The sequence below is a fragment of the Nerophis lumbriciformis genome, linkage group LG11 (genome assembly GCF_033978685.3).
Source record: "Nerophis lumbriciformis linkage group LG11, RoL_Nlum_v2.1, whole genome shotgun sequence".
NCBI lineage: Eukaryota > Metazoa > Chordata > Actinopteri > Syngnathiformes > Syngnathidae > Nerophis > Nerophis lumbriciformis.
The window spans coordinates 43,142,840-43,170,827 of record NC_084558.2 but is presented as its reverse complement, the minus strand read 5'-3'; the positions used below and the strand labels follow the sequence as shown (position 1 = coordinate 43,170,827).

Here is a 27,988-nt window from a genome sequence, read left to right as displayed (position 1 = left end):
AAAATGGGACCCATTACCTCCCTGCTTGGCACTCAGCATCAAGGGTTAGAATTGGGGGTTAAATCACCAAAAATTGTGTCCAAAATTTTGGCCTGTACTGTATGTATATGTGCACATATATATGTTTATGTGTATGTGTTTATAAATATATATGTCTTTATATAAATAAGTATGTATATACGTAGCTGAGCACAGACTGATTTTCTTCGATCTTACAAATATAAATCGATCTATCAGTTAACTCTAGCTTAAACGGTTGCCTAGACTTTGTAGATTTTTTTTTTCTATGTTATTACTGCTTGAACATGTTCACAAGTTTGGTTTCTCATGCATGAACAATAATGAGCAATCATGTCCGTGCCACGCTGGCCTCACAAACCAGAATTTAGGCTGATGGTTTCTACAACCCCACACGGGTCTGTGGGCCTTGACTGACAGGGTTTAGGTCGGCAGTGAAACCCGAACCAGAAAGGTCTAGTCTTATGTGGGGGTCAGCAAATGACAAAGACCCTCTGAGAGCACCCAGAAGGGTAGAATAACGCTCGTAAAAAAAAAAAAGAAAAAAAAAAGGAGCAGACCACCTTTTTCTGGAAGCTTAATGGGGGTGTTGTTTGGCTTTAAAATGTTCAGTTCCCCCCCCCCTCCCCTCCCCTCCCGTGTGTGTGAGTGTGAAGACTCGTGGGTGGGCTCTATGCTCGCCCGCCCGCCCGACTGTTGCCAGATTTCGGGGTAAGCCAAGTGTCTGTTTTTGCTGTGTCACCAAGTTTGGGAGAAAGCAAGAACAAACCAGGCATGGGAGTCATTACACACAAACACAGTTGGCCTAAGAGGAAGTGGCGTCTCCACCCTGCAAGGTCACACACCTCAACAGGAGCGGTGACGTAAAAGCTGTCTTTAAAGGGGAACATTATCACAATTTCAGAATGGTTAAAACCATTAAAAATCAGTTCCCAGTGGCTTATTATATTTTTCGAAGTTTTTTTCAAAATTTTACCTATCACGCAATATCCCTAAAAAAAAAAGCTTCAAAGTGCCTGATTTTAACCATAGGTATAAACACCCGTCCATTTTCCTGTGACGTCACATAGTGAAGCCAACACAAACAAACATGGCGGATAGAACAGCAAGCTATAGCGACATTAGCTCGGATTCAGACTCGGATTTCAGCGGCTTAAGCGATTCAACAGATTACGAATGTATTGAAACGGATGGTTGTAGTGTGGAGGCAGGTAGCGAAAACGAAATTGAAGAAGAAACTGAAGCTATTGAGCCATATCGGTTTGAACCGTATGCAAGCGAAACCGACGAAAACGACATGACAGCCAGCGACACGGGAGAAAGCGAGGACGAATTCGGCGATCGCCTTCTAACCAACGATTGGTATGTGTTTGTTTGGCATTAAAGGAAACTAACAACTATGAACTAGGTTTACAGCATATGAAATACATTTGGCAACAACATGCACTTTGAGAGTGCAGACAGCCCAATTTTCATCAATTAATATATTCTGTAGACATACCCTCATGTCAGCAGGCCAGGGAAGCTAGGGTCGATATTCTTCTCTTGATCATCTTCGGTGGCATAAGGGACGGTGTGAGCCAAGACATCCAGGGGGGTTTAGCTCGCTCGTCTGCGGGAACAAACTGCCGCCATTGCTTGCCGTGCTACCGAGGTCCTTTGTCCCTGAATTGCTCACACACTCCGGCAGATTCAATGGGGGTCTGGCGGCACATTTCTTTGACTTTATCGTTGGAAATGCATCTGCTTTGAGTGTCGCAGGATATCCACACATTCCTGCCATCTCTGTCGTAGTGTGCGGAACAAACGTCCAATTTCTTGCCACTTTCGCATCTTTGGGCCACTGGTGCAACTTGAATCCGTCCCTGTTCGTGTTGTTACACCCTCCGACAACACACCGACGAGGCATGATGTCTCCAAGGTACGGAAAACAGTCGAAAAAAACGGAAAATAACAGAGCTGATTTGACTCGGTGTTTGAGAAAATGGCGGATTGCTTCCCGATGCGACGTCACGTTGTGACGTCATCGCTCCGAGAGCGAATATTAGAAAGGCGTTTAATTCGCCAAAATTCACCCATTTAGAGTTCGGAAATCGGTTAAAAAAATATATGGTCTTTTTTCTGCAACATCAAGGTATATATTGACGCTTACATAGGTCTGGTGATAATGTTCCTCTTTAAATATCATGGTATAACACGGCGTCCATTGCATCAGTGGGTCCTTGTTACCCCCGTCTACTGCGCTCAGGAGTCGTCCTCGCCAAAGGGAGGGGGGGAACCCGACGCCTACGTGAACAATTGGTGTTCACGGTGTTACAGCTGTCAAAAAACTGCTGCGTGAGGAGAAAAAAAGAATAATTCCAAAGCCCCTCCTCATATGTTAGCACGTACATGAGTCTGACTGCTTTAGAAATGGAACACAAGCATGTTTTTTATTTGTTTATTTTCCGGACCATAGGGCGCACCGTATTATAAGGCGCACTGCCGATGAATGGTCTATTTTTAATCTTTTTTCATGTATTAAGCGCACCGGATTATAGGGCGCATTAAAGGAGTCATATTATTATAATTTTTTCTAAATGGAAAACACTTCCTTGTGGTCTACATAACATGTAATGGTGGTTCTTTGGTCAATCCAATGTGTAATTTTTCAGGACTTATGCAGATCCCAAATACAGTTCAGCAGGTACCAGAAGGCAAGAAAACGTTCTTTTGCATAATATTGCGCAACAAAACGCCAGTTAATATGTAGAGATGTCCGATAATATCAGACTGCCGATATTATCGGCCGATAAATGCTTTAAAATGGGATATCGGAAATTATCGGTATCGGTTTCAAAAAGTCAAATGTATGACTTTTTAAAACGCCTCTTTACGGAGTGGTACACGGATGTAGGGAGAAGTACAGAGCGCCAATAAACCTTAAAGGCACTGCCTTTGCGTGCCGCCCCAATCACATAATATCTACGGCTTTTCACACACAAAAGTGAATGCAACGCATAATTGGTCAACAGCCATACAGGTCACACTGAGGGTGGCCGTATAAACAACTTTAACACTGTTTCAAATATGCGCCACACTGTGAACCCACACCAAACAAGAATGACAAACACATTTCGGGAGAACATCCGCACCGTAACACAACATAAACACAACAGAACAAATACCCAGAACCCCTTGCAGCACTAACTCTTCCGGGACGCTACAATATATACCCCCGCCCCACCCCCCCAATCCCGCCCACCTCAACCTCCTCATGCTCCTCAGGGAGAGCATGTCCCAAATTTCAAGCTGCTGTTTTAAGGCATGTTAAAAAAAATAATGCACTTTGTGACTTCAATAATAAATATGGAAGTGCCAATTCCCAGATTTCCCAGAGTTCCAGGTTTTTACCGGGACATTTTTCCCATTCAAAATGAATTGGCCATTTTTCAAACTTCCCCCATTTCCACATTTTTAAACCAATTCAAACCATTTCACCTTCAACACATTTCACCATTCTGGAAATTTAAACGACCTTTTTTCCAAGTTCAAAAAAATTCCAGGATTTTCTAGAATTCCTGGTTTTCCAAAGCCCTATTTCCACCATTTATTCTGGCGACTACTCCTTCCACATTTTTCCAACGCATTTCAACCGTTCCACTGTCAAAACATTTTTCTTTATTAGGACAACAAACTAAGTTTTTCTTTGAACTGAAAAAATTCCCGGTTTTCCCGAAATTCCAGGAATTCCGTAATACCATTTCTCAATTCAACATGTTACTACTACAACATTTCTCGACCAATTTGAAAAATTCCAACACCAACCATTTCAACTCTTTCAGACCATTCAAGTTTTTTGCCATTTTCAAAAAAATTACAAATTTTCCTGAAATTCCCTAGTACCATTTACTACTTCAACATTTCTTGCCCGCTTTAAACAATTCCAACACCGACCAATTCAGCTCATTCAGGACATTCATGCTCCTAATCATTTTCCAAAAAAATCCCGCTTTTTCCAAAATTCCCAAATTTTCAGGAAGTTCCCATTGAAATGAATAGGAAATTTTTCCAAGTTGCACAATTCCCACATTTTTCAACTTATTCAAACTAGAGATGTCCGATAAAATCGCACTGCCGATATTATCGGCCGATAAATGCTTTAAAATGTAATATCGGAAATTATCGGTATCGGTTTCAAAAAGTATTTTTTTGATTTTTGATTTTTTCTATTTATTTTAATTGTTTTATTTGTGTCCTGTCCAGCTTCTCAGGCAAATCATATAGTTGATGTAGATGTCCATATTGGCCCAGTTTATAATTTCCTGTTATACAGTATGCCAGGCAGTCTTGCACTAAAGGAGGACTATGTTATTGTTTACTTTATTACTCTAGTATACTCTGGACTGAAGCTGTGTGCCTTCATTGTTTTTGTAGCTGTTGTTTTGAGGCATGTTTAAAAAAAAATTAAAAAATAATGCACTTTGTGAAAGTCAAAGTATAGTATTTCCCATAGTTGTAGTGGGTATCAGGATTATCTCAGGGAGAGCATGTCCCAAATTCCAAGCTGCTGTTTTGAGGCATGTTAAAAAAAAAAAAGCACTTTGTGACTTCAATAATAAATATGGCAGTGCCACGTTGGCACTTTTTTCCATAACTTGATTTATTTTGGAAAACTTTGTTACATTGTTTAATGCAGGGGTCACCAACGCGGTGGCCGCTGGCACCAGGTCGCCCGTAAGGACCAGATGAGTAGCCCGCTGGCCTGTTCTAAAAATAGCTCAAATAGCAGCACTTACCAGTATTTTTTAATTTTATTTATTTACTAGCAAGCTGGTCTCGCTTTGCTCGACATTTTTAATTCTGAGAGAGACAAAACTCAAAAAAAATTTGAAAATCCAAGAAAATATTTTAAAGACTTGGTCTTCACTTGTTTAAATAAATGTATTTATTTTTTTACTTTGCTTCTTATAACTTTCAGAAAGACAATTTTAGAGAAAAAATACAACCTTAAAATTGATTTTAGGATTTTTAAACACATATACCTCTTTACCTTTTAAATTCCTTCATCTTCTTTCCTGACAATTTAAATCAATGTTCAAGTAAATTTATATTTTTTATTGTAAAGAATATAAAGTAAATTTTAATTTAATTCTTAATTTTAGCTTCTGTTTTTTCGACGAAGAATATTTGTGAAATATTTCTTCAAACTTATTATGATTTAAATTAAAAATAAATATTCTGGCAAATCTAGAAAATCTGTAGAATCAAATTTAAATCTTATTTCAAAGACTTTTGAATTTCTTTTAAAAATTTTGTTCTGGAAAATCTAGAAGAAATAATGATTTGTCTTTGTTAGAAATATAGCTTGGTCCAATTTGTTATATATTCTAACAACTTTGACTGACTTTTGTATTTTACATGAGTTATTATTTGTACAAGCATGGTGCAAAGTAATTCATGATTTGTTAAAAAATGTTAGCTAGTTAAAATGGGATATTGTGATTTCACAAGACTGTCTTAGAAGTGATCATTTGAAAATGTTCAATTTGAAAAATGTGCACTTAGAGAAAATATAAAAATAAAGTGTTGCATATTGATATTTATCTGTTTCTATATATATTTATTGTGAGAAATCATTAAGATGATCAGTGTTTCCACAAAGATAAATATAATTAATTATTAATAATAACATAGAGTTAAAGGTAAATTGAGCAAATTGGCTATTTCTGGCAATTTATTTAAGTGTGTATCAAACTGGTAGCCCTTCGCATTAATCAGTACCCAAGAAGTAGCTCTTGGTTTCAAAAAGGTTGGTGACCCCTGGTTTAATGCATCCAGCGGAGCATCACAACAAAATTAGGCATAATAATGTGTTAATTCCAGGACTGTATACATCGGTATCGGTTGATATCGGAATCGGTAATTAAGAGTTGGACAATATCGGATATCGGCAAAAAATTCAAACCATTCCAACATTAACACATTCCACTCATCCTGGACATTCAAACTAACTCTTTCCCAAGTTCCAAACCAAATTCCGGTTTTCCTGGAAATTCAAACTCTTCAACATTCGAACCATTCCGACATTCAAACTATTCTTACATTCATACTACATCCTGTCAGCATTTCAGTTCAACTTCAGCATTGGAGCATTCACACGCAAATCCTCCAGGAATTGCCTATTTTGGTTGATATTGTTACACTAACATCCTGTGTTTTTGTCTGATTCATAACCGTGATAAAAAAAATTTAATTATTCAACGATTTTGAAAAATGTAAGGTATGTATCGCCCAAAACTTATGTAAAGTATCCAAACAACGGAAGAATAAGTGTTTATTACATTTTAACAGAAGTGTAGATAGAAACATGTTAAAACAGAAAGTAAGCAGCAGTGTTAATACTAGTGTTGACAAAATAATACAAACCCCGTTTCCATATGAGTTGGGAAATTGTGTTAGATGTAAATATAAACGGAATACAATGATTTGCAAATCATTTTCAACCCATATTCAGTTGAATATGCTACAAAGACAACATATTTGATGTTCAAACTGATAAACATTTTTTTTTTTTGCAAATAATCATTAACTTTAGAATTTGATGCCAGCAACACGTGACAAAGACGTTGGGAAAGGTGGCAATAAATACTGATAAAGTTGAGGAATGCTCATCAAACATTTATTTGGAACATCCCACAGGTGTGCAGGCTAATTGGGAACAGGTGGGTGCCATGATTGTGTAAAAAAGTAGATTCCATGAAAAGCTCAGTCATTCACAAACAAGGATGGGGCGAGGGTCACCACTTTGTCAACAAATGCGAGAGCAAATTGTTGAACAGTTTAAGAAAAACCTTTCTCAACCAGCTATTGCAAGGTATTTAGGGATTTCACCATCTACGGTCCGTAATATCATCAAAGGGTTCAGAGAATCTGGAGAAATCACTGCACGTAAGCAGCTAAGCCCGTGACCTTCGATTCCCCAGGCTGTACTGCATCAACAGGCGACATCAGTGTGTAAAGGATATCACCACATGGGCTCAGGAACACTTCAGAAACCCACTGTCAGTAACTACAGTTGGTCGCTACATCTGCAAGTGCAAGTTAAAACTCTCCTATGCAAGGCGAAAACCGTTTATCAACAACACCCAGAAACGCCGTCGGCTTAGCTGGGCCTGAGCTCATCTAAGATGGACTGATACAAAGTGGAAAAGTGTTCTGTGGTCTGACGAGTCCACATTTCAAATTTATTTTTGGAAACTGTGGACGTCGTGTCCTCCGGACCAAAGAGGAAAAGAACCATCCGGATTGTTATAGGCGCAAAGTGTAAAAGCCAGCATGTGTGATGGTATGGGGGTGTATTAGTGCCCAAGACATGGGTATCTTACACATCTGTGAAGGCGCTATTAATGCTGAAAGGTACATACAGGTTTTGGAGCAACATATGTTGCCATCCAAGCAACGTTACCATGGGCGCCCCTGCTTATTTCAGCAAGACAATGCCAAGCCACGTGTTATATCAACGTGGCTTCATAGTAAAAGAGTGCGGGTACTAGACTGGCCTGCCTGTAGTCCAGACCTGTCCCCCATTGAAAATGTGTGACGCATTATGAAGCCTAAAATACCACAACGGAGACCCCCGGACTGTTGAACAACTTAAGCTGTACATCAAGCAAGAATGGGAAAGAAATCCACCTGTGAAGCTTAAAAAACGTGTCTCCTCAGTTCCCAAACGTTTACTGAGTGTTGTTAAAAGGAAAGGCCATGTAACACAGTGGTGAACATGTCCTTTCCCAACTACTTTGGCACATGTTGCAGCCATGAAATTCTAAGTTAGTTATTATTTGCAAAAAATAAAAAATAAAGTTTATGAGTTTGAACATCAAATATCTTGTCTTTGTAGTGCATTCAATTGAATATGGGTTGAGAAGGATTTGCAAATCATTGTATTCCGTTTATATTTACATCTAACACAATTTCCCAACTCATATGGAAACGGGGTTTGTACAACCGGAAAGTATGCTTAATGTTACTGCATATTTAAATAAGGAGCTTTGTTTTGAAATAGACCAACGCCAAATAGCTGCTAGATTTGTTCTTCATCCTTTAACAAGAAAAGGCCTGGCAGGAAGAGGCGTCTGTTTTTGTTTATCGCTGCGCCGACGTCACAGCGCGTCGCTCCTCGAGAGATCACGGCGAGGAGATCCAATGATTGCCGGTTCCCTGGCGACCGTCCACACGCTTGTTTTGTTTGCCCGCCGCACAGACAAACACACGTGGAGGTGCGAGAGAGTCCGCCTATTGTCAGCCTGGAGATGGGAACACAACAGCCGCCGTCTTGTCGTGTCATCTGCGCGCGGCAGTATCGAACCTTTATGTTCCATGATTAAGTCATGCTGTCCATATGGGAGACAAACACACCGCGTTGAATATTTCATGGTGAATGGATCAGGTTGTGATGCCTGCATGTCACAGATCAAATCATCCTGCTTCAACTCCCCCCAGGGCAGCGCAGATCCTGTTTGGGCTCTAAATGTGGAATTGCATTGTGGCTTTATGGATTATTCCTATTCTACTTGATGCCAAAAATTATTTCAACCAGCAATATCACGAGTGACATGGAAAATACTGTATGTGCTTTCAGTGCGTTGTTGTTTGCTTTTCATCCTCAATACAGCAAACATGGCTTTTCTTTCAGATTAGTCTTTGGATTAATAAAATAAGAAAATGATACATGCTTTTTTTTTAAATCAGAAAACATGCTTTTATACAAAGAGTCAGCGATTAACCATCCAAAAGAGGTGTGTCTATCCAAATCATACTTGCCAACCTTGAGACCTCCGATTTCGGGAGGTGGGTGGAGGTGGGCGTGGTCGGGGTGGGACGGGGGTGTGGTTGGGGGCGTGGCTAAAAGGGGAGGAGTATATTTACAGCTAGAATTCACCAAGTCAAGTATTTCATATATATATATATATATATATATATATATATATATATATATATATATGTCTTAATAAGGTTATCCAAAAAATAGTGCTCGATACCGTAGTAGAGCGCAATATATGTATGTGTGGGGAAAAAAAATCACAAGACTACTTCATCTCTACAGGCCTGTTTCATGAGGGGGTTCCCTCAATCATCAGGAGATTTTTTTAAATCTCCTGATGATTGAGGGAACCCCCTCATGATTTTTTAAATCTCCTGATGATTGAGGGAACCCCCTCATGAAACAGGCCTGTAGAGATGAAGTAGTCTTGTGATTTTTTTTCCCCCACACATACATATATATATATATATATATATATATATATATATATATATATATATATATATATATATACATATATATATATATATATATATATATATATATATATAAGAAATACTTGACCTTCAGTGAATTCTAGCTATATATATATATATATATATATATATATATATATATATATATATATATATATATATATATATATATATATATATATATATATATAATAAATACTTGAATTTCAGTGTTCATTTATTTACTCATATACACACACATAACACTCATCTACTCATTGTTGAGTTAAGGGTTGAATTGTCCATCCTAGTTCTATTCTCTGTCACTATTTTTCGAACCATGCTGAACGCCCTCTCTGATGATGCACAAAAGTGCTTTCATCAAATGCACTAGATGGCAGTATTGTCCTGTTTAAGAGTGTCACAACATTGCTGTTTACGGCAGACGAACTGCTTTACGGTATACAAAAACGTGACTGCTGTTGTTGTGTGTTGTTGCCGCGCTGGGAGGACGTTAATGAAACTGCCTAAAAATAAACCCACATAAGAAACCAAGAACTCGCCCTCCATCATTCTAGAGTTATAACGTCATTGGGCAGGTATGCTGTTTATATTGTGGGTTAGCGGACTCAGGTCCTCATGGACCTGAGTCCGCCTGAATTTCGGGAGATTTTCGGGAGAAAATTTGTCCCGGGAGGTTTTCGGGAGAGGCGCTGAATTTCGGGAGTCTCCCGGAAAATCCGGGAGGGTTGGCAAGTATGATCCAAATATTATTATTAGGGATGGCCGATAAATGCGTTAAAAGCTCAAATTATCGGTATCGTTTTTTTTATTATCAGTATCGTTTTTTTAATTTTTAGTTTTAATTTTAATTTTTTTTTATTAAATCAACATAAAAAACACAAGATACACTTACAATTAGTGCACCAACCCAAAAAAACTCCCTCCCCCATTTACACTCATTCACACAAAAGGGTTGTTTCTTTCTGTTATTAATATTCTGGTTCCTACATTATATATCAATATATATCAATACAGTCTGCAAGGGATACAGTCCGTAAGCACACATGATTGTGCGTGCTGCTGGTCCACTAATAGTACTAACCTTTAACAGTTAATTTTACTAATTTTCATTAATTACTAGTTCCTATGTAACTGTTTTTATATTGTTTTACTTTCTTTTTTATTCAAGAAAATGTTTTTAATTTATTGATCTTATTTTATTAATTTAAAAAAAAAGTACCTTATCTTCACCATACCTGGTTGTCCAAATTAGGCATAATCATGTGTTAATTCCACGACTGCATATATCGGTTGATATCGGTATCGGTAATTAAAGAGTTGGACAATATCGGAATATTGGATATATCGGCAAAAAGCCATTATCGGACATCCCTAATTATTATTGTATATAAATTCTAGAAAACCACATGAAAGCACTTTTTTATGGCTGACCAAAGATACTGTATCTACAAAACCCAAAACCAGTGTCGTTGGAACGTTGTGTAAATCGTGCTGAGAGCCAAACTAACTCTCGGTAATGTTGCAATTTTCAATGCCAACAAAGAATAAAATAATAATAAAATGCTCCAACCTAAGTAAAGTTAGGCTCCACTTTTCCAAAAATGCGCTATCTTGATGCTAATATACAAAACCCAAAACAAGTGAAGTCGGCACGTTGTGTAAATGGTAAATAAAAACAGAATACAATGATTTGCAAATCCTTTTCAACTTATATTCAATTGAATAGACTGCAAAGACAAGATACTTAATGTTCCAACTGAGGAACTTGTTTTTTTTTTTGCAAATAATCATTAACTTAGAATTCGATGGGAGCAACACATTGCAAAAAAGTTGGCACAGGGGCATTTTTACCACTGTGTTACATGGCCTTTCCTTTTAACAACACTCATTAAACGTTTGGGAACTGAGGAGACCTACCTATTTTTGAATCTTTTCAGGTGGAATTCTTTCCCATTCTTGCTTGATGTACAGCTTAAGTTGTTCAACAGTCCGGGGGTCTCCGTTGTGGTATTTTAGGCTTCATAATGCGCCACACATTTTCAATGGGAGACAGGTCTGGACTACAGGCAGGCCAGTCTAGTACCTGCACTCTTTTACTATGAAGCCACGCTGTTGTAACACGTGGCTTGGCATTGTCTTGCTGAAATAAGCAGGGGCGTCCATGATAACGTTGCCTAGATAGCAACATATGTTGCTCCAAAACCTGTATGTACCTTTCAGCATTAATGGTGCCTTCACAGATGTATAAGTTATCCATGTCTTGGGCACTAATACACCCCCATACCATCACACATGCTGGCTTTTCAACTTTGCGCCTATAACAATATGAATGGTTCTTTTCCTCTTTGGTCCGGAGGACACGATGTCCACAGTTTCCAAAAACAATTTGAAATGTGGACTCGTCAGACCACAGAACACTTTTCCACTTTGCATCAGTCCATCTTAGATGAGCTTGGGCGTTTCTGGGTGTTGTTGATAAATGGCTTTCGCTTTGCATAGTAGAGTTTTAACTTGCACTTACAGATGTAGCGACAAACTGTAGTTACTGACAGTGGTTTTCTGAAGTGTTCCTGAGCCCATGTGGTGATATCCTTTACACACTGATGTCGCTTTTTGATGCAGTACCGCCTGAGGGATCGAAGGTCCGTAATATCCTCGCTTACATGCAGATTCTCTGAACCTTTTGATGATATTACGGACCGTAGATGGTAAAATCCCTAAATTCCTTGCAATAGCTCGTTGAGAAATGTTGTTCTTAAACTGTTGGGACAATTTGCTCACGCAATTGTTCACAAAGTGGTGACCCTCGCCCCATCCTTGTTTGTGAATGACTGAGCATTTCATTGAAGCGGCTTTTATACCAAATCATGGCACCCACCTGTTATCAATTAACCTGTTCACCTGTGGGATGTTCCAAATAAGTGTTTGATGAGCATTCCTCAACTTTCTCAGTCTTTTTTGCCTTTTGTGCCAGCTTTTTTGAAACCTGTTGCAGGCATCAAATTCCAAATGAGCTAATATTTGCAAAAAATCACAAAGTTTTCCAGTTGGAACATTAAATATCTTGTCTTTGCAGTCTATTCAATTGAATATAAATTGAGAAGGATTTGCAAATCATTGTATTCTGCTTTTATTTACCATTTACACAATGTGCCAACTTCACTGGTTTTGGGTTTTGTAGATACTTAACGTTTCCTTATTTAAAGAAAGAGAAATTATGTAATCTAAAAAAATGTTGTCGTCAAATTTGAGAAGCAATAAAAGCCATAACATAATAAGTGTTGTCTTTTTGTTGCTGCAGGACAGTGAAAATCATGTATCTCCATATTTTGCATGTAAAAAAATTTAACATTTTTGCATAAATAAAAAATGTTAAAAAAATAATGTAGGAATTGATCATTAAAAGTAATTTGGAAAGATGTGTTTTTCTTCGGACAATATGTTTAAAGTGATATACCGTATTTTCCGGGCTATAGAGCGCACCCACTAAATGTTTGAAGGAAAACAAATTCTTGGATATATTAGCCACATCGGACTATAAGATGCAGATATACAGTATATGTTGCAAAATGAGAGATTTACACAGAAATATTTTGTAAATGTTTATTTACATACCCTTTTAATTGTTTCCAAACCGTGCCTGTAACACGGTAGTAAAACGATTGATCAGACAAAACAGAAGTCATCGTCATGGACCCACTAGCTGCGGAAGCCAGCTCTCCAATCAGCTAAACCGACTCCGTAACTCCACAGTGAAGTTTTGGTGAATTTACTGAGGAATTTGTGAAATTGAAACAACACAAAAAAAATGCCATTGTTAAGTTAATAATACTAACACAGACACTTGTAAATGTGTTAGCATATAAGCTAATGCTATTGAGGCTAGCTTGATTACATTACAATCGCACGTAGAAATATGCATGAAAACACTCCTACAACCATCACACACGGGACGGCGTCGTAAGAAAGAGTTGTTGTAGTTATATTGTAAAACTTACAAACGTTACTAGGAGTGATGAATGAAGAACCCATACGAGTAGAAACGCTATGGACGATTAGAAGACGGAACGGCAAAGCTTTAAACAGCAGGAAACAACTTGCGGGCATTCCCCCAGCAGCACCTGCGGTGAGCAAACGTGTCCAAAAAAATGGCGACATAGCACAAACAACAACACGCCTTTGCATGTGTTTTATGAGAACTATTTGCATGACGGCCGTCAGCGAAGAAAAGTCCATTAATTAGCCACACTGTTTATAAGCCACAGGGTACAAAGCGTAGGAAAAAATTAGCAGCTTATAGTCCGGACTTTACAGTACTCTGACAGTAAACAATATTATATTTTTTATAAAAAGAGATGTGTAACTTTAACATTTTGAATCTACTGTATACAGAACCAATTTTTGGTACTTTAGTGTGTGTTCTTGTGTTAATTTGTTTAATAATAACATTTCAATTATTTAATTAACATTTAACAGTGAGCTGATTAAAATTGTGCTGCCTAGTTGTCATATCTTGGTTTTTTTTACACTTCTGAGTCTCATTTGCTAATATGCATACTTTTCAGTTTGTCCGCGGTGTGTTGCCGTAGTCAGAAAGTAGTCTTTGCCGTTAAGTTGAATGTACCATTCTTGTCCGTTGTTGAGTCCTTAAAAAGTGTTCGTGTAACCCGTGTTGGTTCAGTCCCTGCTTTCTCTTCCGCCCGGGTTCAGCCCAAGGTCTCAGGGGCTGGACATAAAAATGTGGATGTTACTCTAGAACAGGGATGTCAAACTCGTTTTCATTGAGGGCCACATGGCAGTTATGGCTGCTTGTAAGAGCGAATAATGTATAAATTTGCCTGTGGATTTCATTATTAATTATATCAATTGTTTTAAGTAGACTGTCGATTTTACATTAAAAACTTTATATTTACAAAATTGTACTGTAAAATAGTTTTTTTTACATTTTTTACAACATTTTACGGTAATTGGAAAAACAATACCACTTTTTTTGGGGGGGGGGGTTTTACGGAAAAAGCTTGCAGCTTAGTTGCCAGAATTTTTGTGTTAAATTGACATTGGTTTCTACAACATTATATTGTTAATGGAAAAACAGTACATGTTCTTTTTTTATTCTGGCAACTTAGCTGCCAGTTTTTCTACCATAAAAACAAATGTCTTTCCATTCACCGTTAAAAACAACAATCTTAGATTTTGCAGTCAAAAACTGGCAGCTCAATCAACAGAATTTTAACACAAAAAAACAGTAGTAGTTTTTTTCAATTTACAGTAATATGCTAAAAAGAACAATGTAAAATGTATTGTCCTTTTTATTAATTTGATGGGTAGTTTGCTGTTAAGTATTTTTATTTAGACAAAAACATGTTTGGAAAGTATGATAATATACTGTAATATTTGTTGCAATATTGGGTACTGTTAAAGTTTAGAATGTATGCAATTTCAAGCAGTACATATGTTTTCTGTCAAATTGAAAAAAATCTATTACCGTATTTTTCGGACTATAAGTCGCAGTTTTTTTCATAGTTTGGCCGTGCTCCAGTGCGATTTCTATGTTTTTTTCCCTTCTTTATTATGCATTTTCGGCAGGTGCGACTTATACTCCGGTGCGACTTATACTCCGAAAAATACGGTACATTTAGTGAGAAAATAATAAGTACTTTATTGACACATATGTTTTCCAGGTGTTTGCGGGCCAGATTAAATGATGTCGCGGGCCAGATCTGGCCCCCGGGCCTTGAGTTTGACACCTGTGCTCTAGAAAGTGCCTCTTTATTCCCTTGAGACTGCGTTTACTTATTTACAAAGTAAAACACATCAGCTTTCACACTGCACTGTCAATAGAATCATTATTGTGCCCTGGCAACTTGTTTCCAGCGTGTGCAGCTAGACAGATAGTTAACAGCATGTAGAAACAGAAGCTATGTTATCTTGATGATTGGTGTTGCTTATTTTGAATTATTTTTCTTCCTCAGTTTTATTTCTTTATACGTCTTTATTTAGGTTTGTAAAACTGGAAAATATAGATATTACAAACATTGTGAATTTACATAATGTCTATAGTGTATGTTACAGAAATAAAATATAAGGTTTAGTTTTAACACACACAGCAAACATTGCACACATGTGGCTCAACACAATTAAACCAAAGGTATGGTGTTCAAATTTAGAGCTACATGTATTGAACCAGTTCAGAGTTAAACATCCAAAAACCACACGACCACGAATACAAAAGACATCGCAAAGTCAGCAGTTTCAATACATTCATACTTTGTTGTCCAGTCGCTTTTAAAAGTCAGATTTTCGCGATTTATTTAGATTTTTTCCAGGGTCGATAGTGCTATCTTCTTCTACTCACCCACTGCTGCTTCATTGTGACACACGACACACAGTTGCCCCCTGCGGGGTGGTGGGAGTACTGCATACACAAGCAACCCTGTTTTTAATGGTTTCATTAAGCCTATTTGGGTGTTGTTCGGCGGGCCAAATGAAAAACTGTGGCGGGTTATATGTGGCCCTTGGGTTGAATAGGCCTGGTATTTAAGCTCAAATAAAAAAGAAAGTAGAGAATAATACTCACCCTCTCTAAAAACTTTTATTAGGTGTTAAAATCGCCATGTAAAATGGCTAATGCTAAACAGTAACATGTATATGGCATAGTGTTGTCCCGATACCAATATTTTGGTACCGGTACCAAAATGTTTTTCGGTACTTTCCGATATTTTTCTTAATAAAGGGGACCACAAAAATGGCATTATTGGCTTTATTTTAACAAAACATATTAAACATATGTTTCTTATTGCAATTTTGTCCTTAAATAAAATAGTGAACATACAAGACAACTTATAATAATAATAACTGGGATTTATATAGCGCTTTTCTAAGTACCCAAAGTCGCTTTACATGTAGAACCCATCAATCATTCACACCTGGTGGTGGTAAGCTACTTTCATAGCCACAGCTGCCCTGGGGTAGACTGACGGAAGCGTGGCTGCAATTTGCGCCAACGGCCCCTCCGACCACCACCTATCATTCATCATTCAATTCACCGGTGTGAGTGGCACCGGGGGCAAAGGGTGAAGTGTCCCGCCCAAGGACACAACGGCAGAGATTTTTTGGATGGTAAGAGGCGGGGAGCGAACCTGCAACCCTCAGGTTTCTGGCACGGTTGCTCTACCCACTACGCCATGCCGCCCCAACTTGTCTTTTAGTAGTAAGTAAACAAACAAAGGCTCCTAATTTAGTCTGCTGACATATGCAGTAACATATTGTGTCATTTTCCATTCTATTATTTTGTCAAAATTATTAAGGACAAGTGGTATACAATTAATGATTAATCTACTTGTTCATTTACTGTTAATATCTGCTTACTTTCTCTTTAAATATTTTCTATCTACACTTCTGTTGAAATTTTATAATCACTTATTCTTCTGTTGTTTGGATGCTTTACATTAGTTTTGGATGATACCACAAATTTAGGCATCAATCCGATACCAAGTCGTTACAGGATCATACATTGGTCATATTCAAAGTCCTTATGTCTCCAGGGACGTATTTCCTGAGTTTATAAACATAATAAATACAAAATAAAAAGATTTTGTGATGCTAAAAATATTGATGTAATCATAATAGTATCGACTAGATACTGTCATGTCTGTGTGATCATGTTTTGTTTTAGTCATGTTCACTGTCATGACTTGGTCTTGGGTGTTAGCTTTTCCGGGATGCAACGGAAAGTTGGCTCGGGCGAGACGGGAATGTAAGTACATTTTTATTTAAAGACTATAACTACAAAAAAAAGGATCAAACAAAAGGTGCACACAGGGGCGGAGGTACAAAACTAGACTATAAACACAGAACTTGCACATTGGCAGAAACTATGAACAAATAAACAAAACTTGCAAACTATGGCATGAATAAAGAAAACTTACTTGGATGCAAAAACGGCATGAAAAAGCGCAGCAAGGGTCATAAGTGTGTGGAGAGTATAAATGCGGGGATGTCGTCAGAACGACAAACTGAAAACAATGAACTTAAATACTATAGACATGATTAACGAAAACAGGTGCGTGACTCAAAACGTGAAACAGGTGCGTGACGTGACAGGTGAAAACTAATGGTTGCTATGGTGACAAAACAAAACAAAAGTGCACAAAAAGTCCAAAAACAAAACATGATCACACAGACATGACAGATACGCTCCTGTACTTGGTATCATTACAGTGGAAGTTAGGTGTAGATCCACCAATGGCGTTTGTTTACATTGTGACGCCGGTGAGCTACGGTGTGTAGTGAAGCATGTTTAGCTATTCCTCGTCCTGCAGGGATGATACTTGTAAGAAACTTACTTTATTTGTCGCCATGGAGGCGAGGATTAGTGATTTAGAAGTAGCTACAACACTGCCGACTGCGGCTAGTCTTAAAGTACCTCTTCCTAAGGTTGTTAGTGTTATAGCTTCACCTTTAAGCCAAAATGCGTTCGTTCTCCCTTTTCTGTCGACTCAATGTGTCTGCTTGTAAGTACTCAGTGTGTGTGTGCTGCCGAACATGCTCCTCTGCTCGTAAAACCAGCAGTGACGTGACGACGACGGGGGTACTGGTACTTTTTAGAGGCGGTATAGTACCGATTATGAATCATTAGTATCGCAGTACTATACTAATACCGGTATACCGTACAACCCTAATATGGCATATTAGCATCAAGCTCGCACATTTTGAAAAGTGGAGCCTTACTTTTGAGCACTGTCTATCAGGCACGCTTGCTTTGTTGGCAGGGAAAACTGCAGCATTCCCTAAAGGCCGACCACGTGAATACACTGGGGGTGCGTAACGTCTCTTAAACTAATGGACGGATTACCGGATGGCTTTGAGAAACAAAAGCAGGATTGGGGGACCCACTGTTAGGACTCAGGAAGGCGTGTGTCTTATCGCGGCGCGAAGGTGGAAAAACAGTGTAAGTGTGCGCTAAGTGTTGGAACAGACCACCGCAAATAACAGTCTGGACAGCCGAAGTCTTATCAGCTCAGACAACGCTCGTGAGCTAACGTCTACTTTTTTTTAGTTCCTTCCATATTTCAAGGGAGGGGCGAAGGCAGAAATGAATGACATTTCCTAAAGTTTCAAGGAAAAATCTTCTTAAAAATCTAATTTTACTTTACTGTGGACCGACAATTCTGGCTCGGATCTGAAGTGTTTCCCACAAACAAGTGAGTATTTAAATCCTGCATAGTACTAGTACCAGCAGTGCACTGCAAAAAATTCAGTGTTCAAAAACAAGAAAAAAATATATAAAAATGAGGGGTATTTTATTTGAACTAAGCAAAATTATCTGCCAATAGAACAAGAAAATTTGGCTTGTCAAGACTTTCCAAAACAAGTAAAATGAGCTAACCTTAATGAACCCAAAAATACCTTAAAATAAGTATATTCTCACAAATAACAAGTACACTTTTCTTGGTAGAAAAAACAAATGAGACCTTTTTGCTTAGTATGTTGAAAAATATTCTTAAATCAAGTAAATGCCAGTGCCATTATCTTGGCATCAGGATTTTTTTTTTCATGCTTGAAGTAAGAAATTATTACTTTACAAAAGTAGTTTTATACTTGTGAGTGTTGATGACACAGCTTTGCATCAGTTGATATTCTAGTTTCAAGCATGTTTTACTCAATATAGGTCAGGAGTGCTCACACTTTTTCTGCAAGCGAGCTACTTTTCAATTGATCATATATATAATTTATATTTACTTATTTATGAAATATATGTTTTTGTTAACACGTTAAAGGTGTTTAATGATCATACAAGCATGTTTAACACATATAGTTAATGTTGTTAATAAATTAAAGGTGTTTAATGAAAATACAAGTATGTTTAATACATATAGTTAATATTGTTAACAAGTTAAAGGTGTTTAATGATAATGCAAGCATGTTTAACACATATAGTTAATATTGTTAACAAGTTAAAGGTGTTTAAAGATAATACAAGCATGTTTAACACATATAGTTAATATTGTTAACAAGTTAAAGGTGGTTAAAGATAATACAAACATGTTTAACACATATAGTTAATATTGTTAACAACTTAAAGGTGGTTAAAGATAATACAAGCATGTTTAACACATATAGTTAATATTGTTAACAAGTTAAAGGTGTTTAATGATAATACAAGCATGTTTAACACATAGTTAATATTGTTAACAAGTTAAAGGTGTTTAAAGATAATGCAAGCATGTTTAACACATATAGTTAATATTGTTAATAAGTTAAAAGTGTTTAAAGATAATACAAGCATGTTTAACACATATAGTTAATATTGTTAACAAGTTAAAGGTGTTTAAAGATAATACAAGCATGTTTAACACATATAGTTAATATTGTTAACAACTTAAAGGTGGTTAAAGATAATACAAACATGTTTAACACATATAGTTAATATTGTTAACAAGTTAAAGGTGTTTAATGATAATACAAGCATGTTTAACACATAGTTAATATTGTTAACAAGTTAAAGGTGTTTAAAGATAATGCAAGCATGTTTAACACATATAGTTAATATTGTTAATAAGTTAAAAGTGTTTAAAGATAATACAAGCATGTTTAACACATATAGTTAATATTGTTAACAAGTTAAAGGTGTTTAAAGATAATACAAGCATGTTTAACACATATAGTTAATATTGTTAATAAATTAAAGGTGTTTAAAGAAAATACAAGTATGTTTAATACATATAGTTAATATTGTTAACAAGTTAAAGGTGTTTAAAGATAATACAAGCATGTTTAACACATGTAGTTAATATTGTTAACAAGTTAAAGGTGTTTAAAGATAATACAAGGATGTTTAACACATATAGTTAATATTGTTAACAAGTTAAAGGTGTTTAAAGATAATACAAGCATGTTTAACACATATAGTTAATATTGTTAACAAGTTAAAGGTGTTTAAAGATAATACAAGCATGTTTAACACATATAGTTAATATTGTTAACAAGTTAAAGGTGTTTAAAGATAATACAAGCATGTTTAACACATATAGTTAATATTGTTAACAAGTTAAAGGTGGTTAAAGATAATACAAGCATGTTTAACACATAGTTAATATTGTTAACAAGTTAAAGGTGTTTAAAGATAATACAAGCATGTTTAACACATATAGTTAATATTGTTAACAAGTTAAAGGTGTTTAAAGATAATACAAGCATGTTTAACACATATAGTTAATATTGTTAACAAGTTAAAGGTGTTTAAAGATAATACAAGCATGTTTAACACCTATAGATTCCTTTCTTTCATGAAGACAAGAATATAAGTTGGTGTTTTACCTGATTGTGATGACTTGCATTGATTGGAATCAGACAGTGTTGCTGATAACGTCCGCATTTTCGAATGGAGGAGAAAAAAAGTCCTCCTTTCTGTCCAATACCACATTAAAGTGGTTGGTTTTTGGCATCTTATTTATCCAGCTTCCGTACTCCTTTGCATACACTTTACAAGAAATACATTGTCGCCAAACTCCGTAACTTGCTAGTTTGTGCACGCCAGCTTTCTGAGACTCTTATTTTGTTAGCGCAGGCAGGATGAAGCAGAGCTTTTATTGTGTAACTGTGCAGTCGGTCTTTGGAGTTTTGACGACAGGTACGGCGCCAGAGTCTGTTGAAATAAAGTGTTTCTCGCCTTCCTGTCGGTAACTGTAATGAGCTGGCAGCAGCCAGCGTCATCTCAGAAGACCCTCGGGTGCCGTGAATGTCAATCAAGTGACGAAAGTGACGTCATAGTGAAGATTTATGATCGCTCATTTTTAGGACTATTTTTTTAATGCCTGGCTGATGATCGACTGACCAGTGACGTGCAGTCACTAGAGGCAGGTGAGGCCCCGCCTCACCTGCCATCATGGAAAGAAAAAAAATGTAAAAAGAAAACATTTTTATTAAATTGTTATATGTATCCAGTGATTATACTATAAAGTTATTTTCCATTTAACTTCACCAGTTTTAGATTATTTTTATTCAAAATCGCTGAATTTTCACATTTGCCGTTCAAATACTGAGAAGAGACGGTGCGGTGAACAGCAGCCAGTGCCTCAACATGGATTGCGGACTCGGCTAACTGCTGGCCTGCTGTGCAGTGAGACTGTATTGCTATATGAACTATATTATACATTTCCATAGTTTAGTTAGCTGAGGTATATAATGTACAGTGTATTTTGTCAACAACTGTATGTGTGTAACGTATTTCTTGTGCTGAGCGATCATAAAACTGCTGCAAAAGACGCACTGGCTGAGGCTCCAGTAATCCCGCCTCCTGCACCCCCGCCGTAGATTGCAACCCCTGACGGGAGTGTTATATCAACTAAAGCCCACACTTAAACTTTCCACGTGCAAGATTGAATCTATTTAAAAAAGTTATTTCATAAGAAGCCAAAAAGTGCAAAAACAATAATGTTCGTGTTGGAGGAGTTGTGAATGACAGGGCCACAACATTAGGTACACCTGCAGACTGCAGGTGTATCTAATTCACAACTCCTCCAACACGAACATTATTGTTTTTGCACTTTTTGGCTTCTTATTAAATAACTTTTGTAACCTATTTTTATGGGCTTTCCTCTTTGTGATGTTAAGTTCCTGTTATGCGCTGTTATACAGTATATGCCTTGAGCTCTTATTTTGAAGGCACTAAGAGCGGAAGTGATGACACGTTGGAGTGGAGCGGAAGTTTTTGAAAGAAGGTAAATAAAGTGGTCCTCGTGTAAACTGGAGCCTCCGTGTTTGTTATTTTGTAGTTTCATACAGTATAGGCGATTTATAAACCCTCGATTACACTTTTTTAAATAGATTCAATCTTGCATGTGGAAAGTTTAAGTGAGGGCTTTAGTTGAAATAACATTCCCGTCAGGGGTTGCGTTAATCCAGCACAACAGTGGCGAATGGACTTAATTTCTAAGTAAAGGTAAGACCATAATAAAGTTTTTTTTAATTAAATGTGCTTTTTTGTGTGCTACAGTTTTATGTGTAAAGTTAAAGTTAAGTTAAAGTACCAATGATTGTCACACACACACTAGGTGTAATGAAATTTTTCGTCTGCATTTGACCCATCCCCTTGATCACCCCCTGGAAGGTGAGGGGAGCAGTGGGCAGCAGCGGCGCCGCGCCCGTGAATCATTTTTGGTGATTTAACCCCCAATTCCAAGCCTTGATGCTGAGTGCCAAGCAGGGAAGAATGCTGGTATGAGCTTTTAAACATAACCCGTTAACTGCTGCCAATCAAATGGTGAATAAGATACTCTTTAGGGTTCATATGTTTGTAAATCTGACTGTGATGAAGTCAGTGCCTCACCAGCCATCAACCTCACCGCACGTCACTGCGACTGACACACCCTCCACGATCGACCGGTAGCTCGCGATCGACGTAATGAGCACCCCTGATATAGGTCATAAAATCTCAGCAACAAGTTGTAATATCTTACTGAGATCATTTAAGACCAAAACCCTTAAAACATGTAAAACACTCGAACATAAAATCTGCTTAGTGAGAAGAATTATCTTATCAGACACAAAAATAAGCAAATATCACCCTTATTTGAGATATTTTATCTTACTTAGATTTCAGTTTTTGCAGTGTGAGTGTATCAGCTTGTAGAATGGATGTTTGGAAAAATACTAAAACTGAGTTCAATGTGACAATGACATTCCTGTTGCTTGACATTGTGCGTGTTCAGCATTTCCCAGTGGGACCAAAAGTGGGTCACAATTAGCGGCACCATTGTTGGAGTAAATGTGTGTTGTTTTTTTTTACTGCAAACATGTCTACAGATCATTTTCATTCTGGTTTCAGAGAGCTGAGGGGGCCGACAATGGTGGTCTTTGTCCTGTTGAAGGTAAGGACAAAAATATCTGTTTAAAAAAATAAAAAAATAAAAAGATTAAATTAGAGCCTCCTAGTCAAGTTTGGTTGTTTACACGCGAATGTTCCAGGTGTGTTTACTCTCACCTGAGCGCTGTGAGGTAGGGAAGGCCACGTGCACGCCCCTGTTTTACTCCCCCCCGTATGCTAGACCTGGTGTCACGTGCACACCGCGCTTGTGTAACGCAACCTGAGCAAAACAACACACACACACACGTCAGTATGCTGAGACGGAAAAAAGAAAAAACTAGCTCAGGGTTTTAAACCCCTTTTAAGAAAACAAATGTCAATAGAGAATAATCTGTTCCAGGGTCAAACTGTGAGCATGGTAAAGCCTGGACATGTCGTGAAAGTGTAAAAAGTATCAAACTTGACAACAATTAGCCGTTTTGGTGTTTCGTATAGGTGCAAAAATACAAAACCCAAAACCAGTGAAGTTGTCACGTTGTGTAAATGGTAAATAAAAAGAGAATACAATGATTTGCAAATCCTTTTCAACTTATATTCGATTAAATGGACTGCAAAGACAAGATATTTAACGTTCGAACTGGAAAACTTTTGTTACTTTTTGCAAATATTAGCTCATTTGGAATTTGATGCCTGTAACATGTTTCAAGAAAGCTGGCACAAGTGGCAAAAAAGACTGAGAAAGTTGAGGAATGCTCATCAGTGCTGGCTGTCCAGAGTCGGGACCCGTGGTGGACCGCTCGCCTGTGCATCGGTTGGGGACATCTCTGCGCTGCTGACCTGTCTCCGCTCGGGATGGTCTCCTGCTGGCCCCACTATGGACTGGACTCTCACTATTATGTTAGATCCACTATGGACTGGACTCTCACTATTATGTTAGATCCACTATGGACTGGACTCTCACTATTATGTTAGATCTACTATGGACTGGACTCTCACTATTATGTTAGATCCACTATGGACTGGAGTCTCACTATTATGTTAGATCCACTATGGACTGGACTCTCACTATTATGTTAGATCCACTATGGACTGGACTCTCACTATTATGTTAGATCTACTATGGACTGGACTCTCACTATTATGTTAGATCCACTATGGACTAGACTCTCACTATTATGTTGGATCCACTATGGACTGGACTCTCACTATTATGTTAGATCCACTATGGACTGGACTCTCACTACTATGTTAGATCCACTATGGACTGGACTCTCACTATTATGTTAGATCCACTATGGACTGGACTCTCACTATATTATGTTAGATCCACTATGGACTGGACTCTCACAATATTATGTTAGATCCACTATGGACTGGACTCTCACTATATTATGTTAGATCCACTATGGACTGGACTCTCACAATATTATGTTAGATCCACTATGGACTGGACTCTCACTATTATGTTAGATCCACTATGGACTGGACTCTCACTATTATGTTAGATCCACTATGGACTGGACTCTCACTATTATGTTAGGTCCACTATGGACTGGACTTTCACAATATTATACTAGACCCACTCGACGTCCATTTCATCCGGTCTCCCCTAGAGGGGGTGGGGGGTCACCCACATCTGCGGTCCTCTCCAAGGTTTCTCATAGTCATTCACATCGACGTCCCACTGGGTTGTGAGTTTTTCCTTGCCCTGATGTGGGCTCTCAACCGAGGGTGTCGTTGTGGCTTGTGCAGCCCTTTGAGACACTTGTGATTTAGGGCTATATAAGTAAACATTGATTGATTGATTGATCATCAAACACTTATTTGGAACATCCCACCGGTGAACAGGCTAATTGGGAACAGGTGGGTGCCATGTTTGGGTATAAAAGCAGCTTCCATGAAATGCTCAGTCATTCACAAACAAGGATGGGGTGGAGGGTCACCACTTTGTCAACAAATGCGTGAGCAAATTGTCGAACCGTTTAAGAACAACATTTCCCAACAAGCTTTTGCAAGGAATTTAGGGATTTCACCATCTACGGTCTGTAATATCATCAAAAGGTTCAGAGAATCTGGAAAAATTACTGCACGTAAGCGATGATATTACAGACCTTCGATCCATCAGGCGGTACTGCATCAAAAAGCGACATCAGTGTGTAAAGGATATCACCACATGGGCTCAGGAACACTTCAGAAACCCACTGTCAGTAACTACAGTTGGTCGCTACATCTGTAAGTGCAAGTTAAAACTCTACTATGCAAAGCCAAAGTCATTTATCAACAACACCCAGAAACACTATCAAAGCCAAAGCCATTTATCAACAACACCCAGAAACGCCGCCGGCTTCGCTGGGCCCGAGCTCATCTAAGATGGACTGATTCAACACGGTTCTTGTGATACATTTGGTAGAGGTGTCAAAAAAATCGATTTTCGAATGAATCGTGATTCTTACTTGTAACGATTCTTAATCTAAATCGATTTATTTTTTTATTTTTTTTGTGACTTTTTTCAATCTGTGCTCAGGCAAATCGTATTGTTGATGTCAATGCGAATATAAGTGTGGGATACTTCTTAGTTGTATTTGACTTTATTAAATGTTTGAATACAATTTATTAAACAAAACCAGTTTTATTTTTAGTAATATAACCATTTATCAGAGCTGTTTGTATATTTTATGGAGGAATGTAGTTCATTATAGAACTGACACCCAATGTTATTCAAAAAGTATTGATTTTGAATCGGGAATCGTTTTGAACCGAGAATCGATTCTGAATCAAATCGTTACCCCCGAGAATCGAATTGAATCGAATCGTGCCGTACCCAAATGATTCACAGTCCTATTCTTTGGTATATAAATTATAAATAAACCTTTTCAAAACAGGCTACAGGTTACAAAAACTGTGTTACCCAAAAAAACAAAGTAAATGCATTAGTAACAGAATTACTCTTTGATAAATGTAAATAATTACGAGGGAAATTAAATAATGCCTTACTTAAAAAAAAAAAAAATTAAATTAAAAAATTGAGAGATGTTCTATGTTAACGTATTATTGCAGTTTTTATGTTATTAACGTGTTATTATTCATAACCAGCCCCACTCCTTGTAAAAATCTCCCCAAACTTGTCCCAAATGTTTGCGCTACCTTTGTGCTGGTTTGTGATGCAGCATTTTTTGTCTGTTTATTATAGTTTTATGTTAACGTTTTACAGTTTTTGTGTTATTGACGTGTTATTATAGTTTTTTATGTACTAGTACCCCAACCATGTCAAAATCGCCCCAAACTTATTGCATTTGTTTGTGCTACATTTGTGCTGCTTTTTTTTCTAACTATTATAAGTTTGTTTAATTTTTATGTTAACATTTTATGATCCATTACCAGAACCCCAACCATGTCAAAATCTCCCCAAACTTGTCGCTTTTGTTTGTGCTACATTTGTGCTGGTTTGTGTTATTTATTTGTAACTGTTATAGTTATGTTAAGTGTTTATGTTAACATTTTATGATTCATAACCAGTAACCCAACAATGTCAAAATCTCTGCAAACTTGTCGCTTTTGTTTGTGCTACATTTGTGCTGGTTTATTCTGTTATTTTTTTGTTTGAACAATTATAGTTTTTATGTTATCAACTTGACCCAAACATTTGTGCTACGTTTGTGCTGCAAAAGTTAATTTTTCTAACTATTATTGTCTATTATAATTTTTATGTTGAGTTTTTATGTTGTTAACGTGTTATTATTCATAACCATCCCCCACATCTTGTTAAAATCTTCCCAAACTTGTCGCTTATGTTTGTGCTACATTTGTGCTGGTTTGTGCTGCTATGTTTTTGTAACTATTATAGTTTTTATGTTATTAACATTTCATGATCCATAACTAGTTCCCCAACCATGTCAAAATCGCCCCAAACTTATTGCACTTGTTTGTGCTACATTTGTGCTGCTATTTTTTTCTAACTATTATAAAGTTTATGTTTAATTTTTATGTTAACATTTTATGATCCATTACCAGTACCCCAACCATGTCAAAATCTCCCCAAACTTGTCGCTTTTGTTTGTGCTACATTTGTGCTGGTTTGTGTTATTTATTTGTAACTTATAGTTATGTTAAGTGTTTATGTTAACATTTTATAATTCATAACCAGTAACCCAACAATGCCAAAATCTCCGCAAACTTGTCGCTTTTGTTTGTGCTACATTTGTGCTGGTTTGTTCTGTTATTTTTTTGTTTGAACAATTATAGTTTTTATGTTATTAACAACCAGTACCCCAACCATGTAAAAATCTTCCCAAACTTGACCCAAACATTTGTGCTATGTTTGTGCTGCAAAAGTTAATTTTTCTAACTATTATAGTCTATTATAATTTTTATGTTGAGTTTTTATGATGTTAACGTGTTATTATTCATAACCAGCCCGCACATCTTGTTAAAATCTTCCCAAACTTGTCGCTTATGTTTGTGCTACATTTGTGCTGCTATGTTTTTGTAACTATTATAGTTTTTATGTTATTAACATTTTATGATCCATAACTATTATAAAGTTTGTTTAATTTTTATGTTAACATTTTATGATCCATTACCAGAACCCCAACCATGTCAAAATTTCCCCAAACTTGTCGCATTTGTTTGTGCTACATTTGTGCTGCAATTTTTTTGTCACTATTATAGTTTTTATGTTAACATTTTATGATTTTATAACCAGTACCTCACTGGTTATAAAATCATAAAATGTTTTTAAATGTTTTTAAATGTTAACCAGTACCCCTAAGGTTATAAAATCATAAAATGTTAACATAAAAACTATAATAGTGACAAAAAAAATTGCAGCACAAATGTAGCACAAACAAATTTGGGGAGATTTTGACATGGTTGGGGTTC

At 37.1% G+C, this 27,988-nt stretch overlaps 1 protein-coding gene across 3 annotated transcripts in view; it reads left to right on the top strand.

The window, feature by feature from the left end:
* Positions 1–27,988, top strand: part of arhgef28a (Rho guanine nucleotide exchange factor (GEF) 28a) — a 156,080-nt gene that overhangs the window by 5,575 nt on the left and 122,517 nt on the right. For all 3 annotated transcript variants that reach the window (XM_061966514.1, XM_061966516.1, XM_061966515.1), the window contains exon 3: positions 23,132–23,174. In XM_061966514.1, coding sequence (XP_061822498.1) covers positions 23,132–23,174 — 43 coding nt within the window. The remainder of the gene's footprint in view (positions 1–23,131; positions 23,175–27,988) is intronic.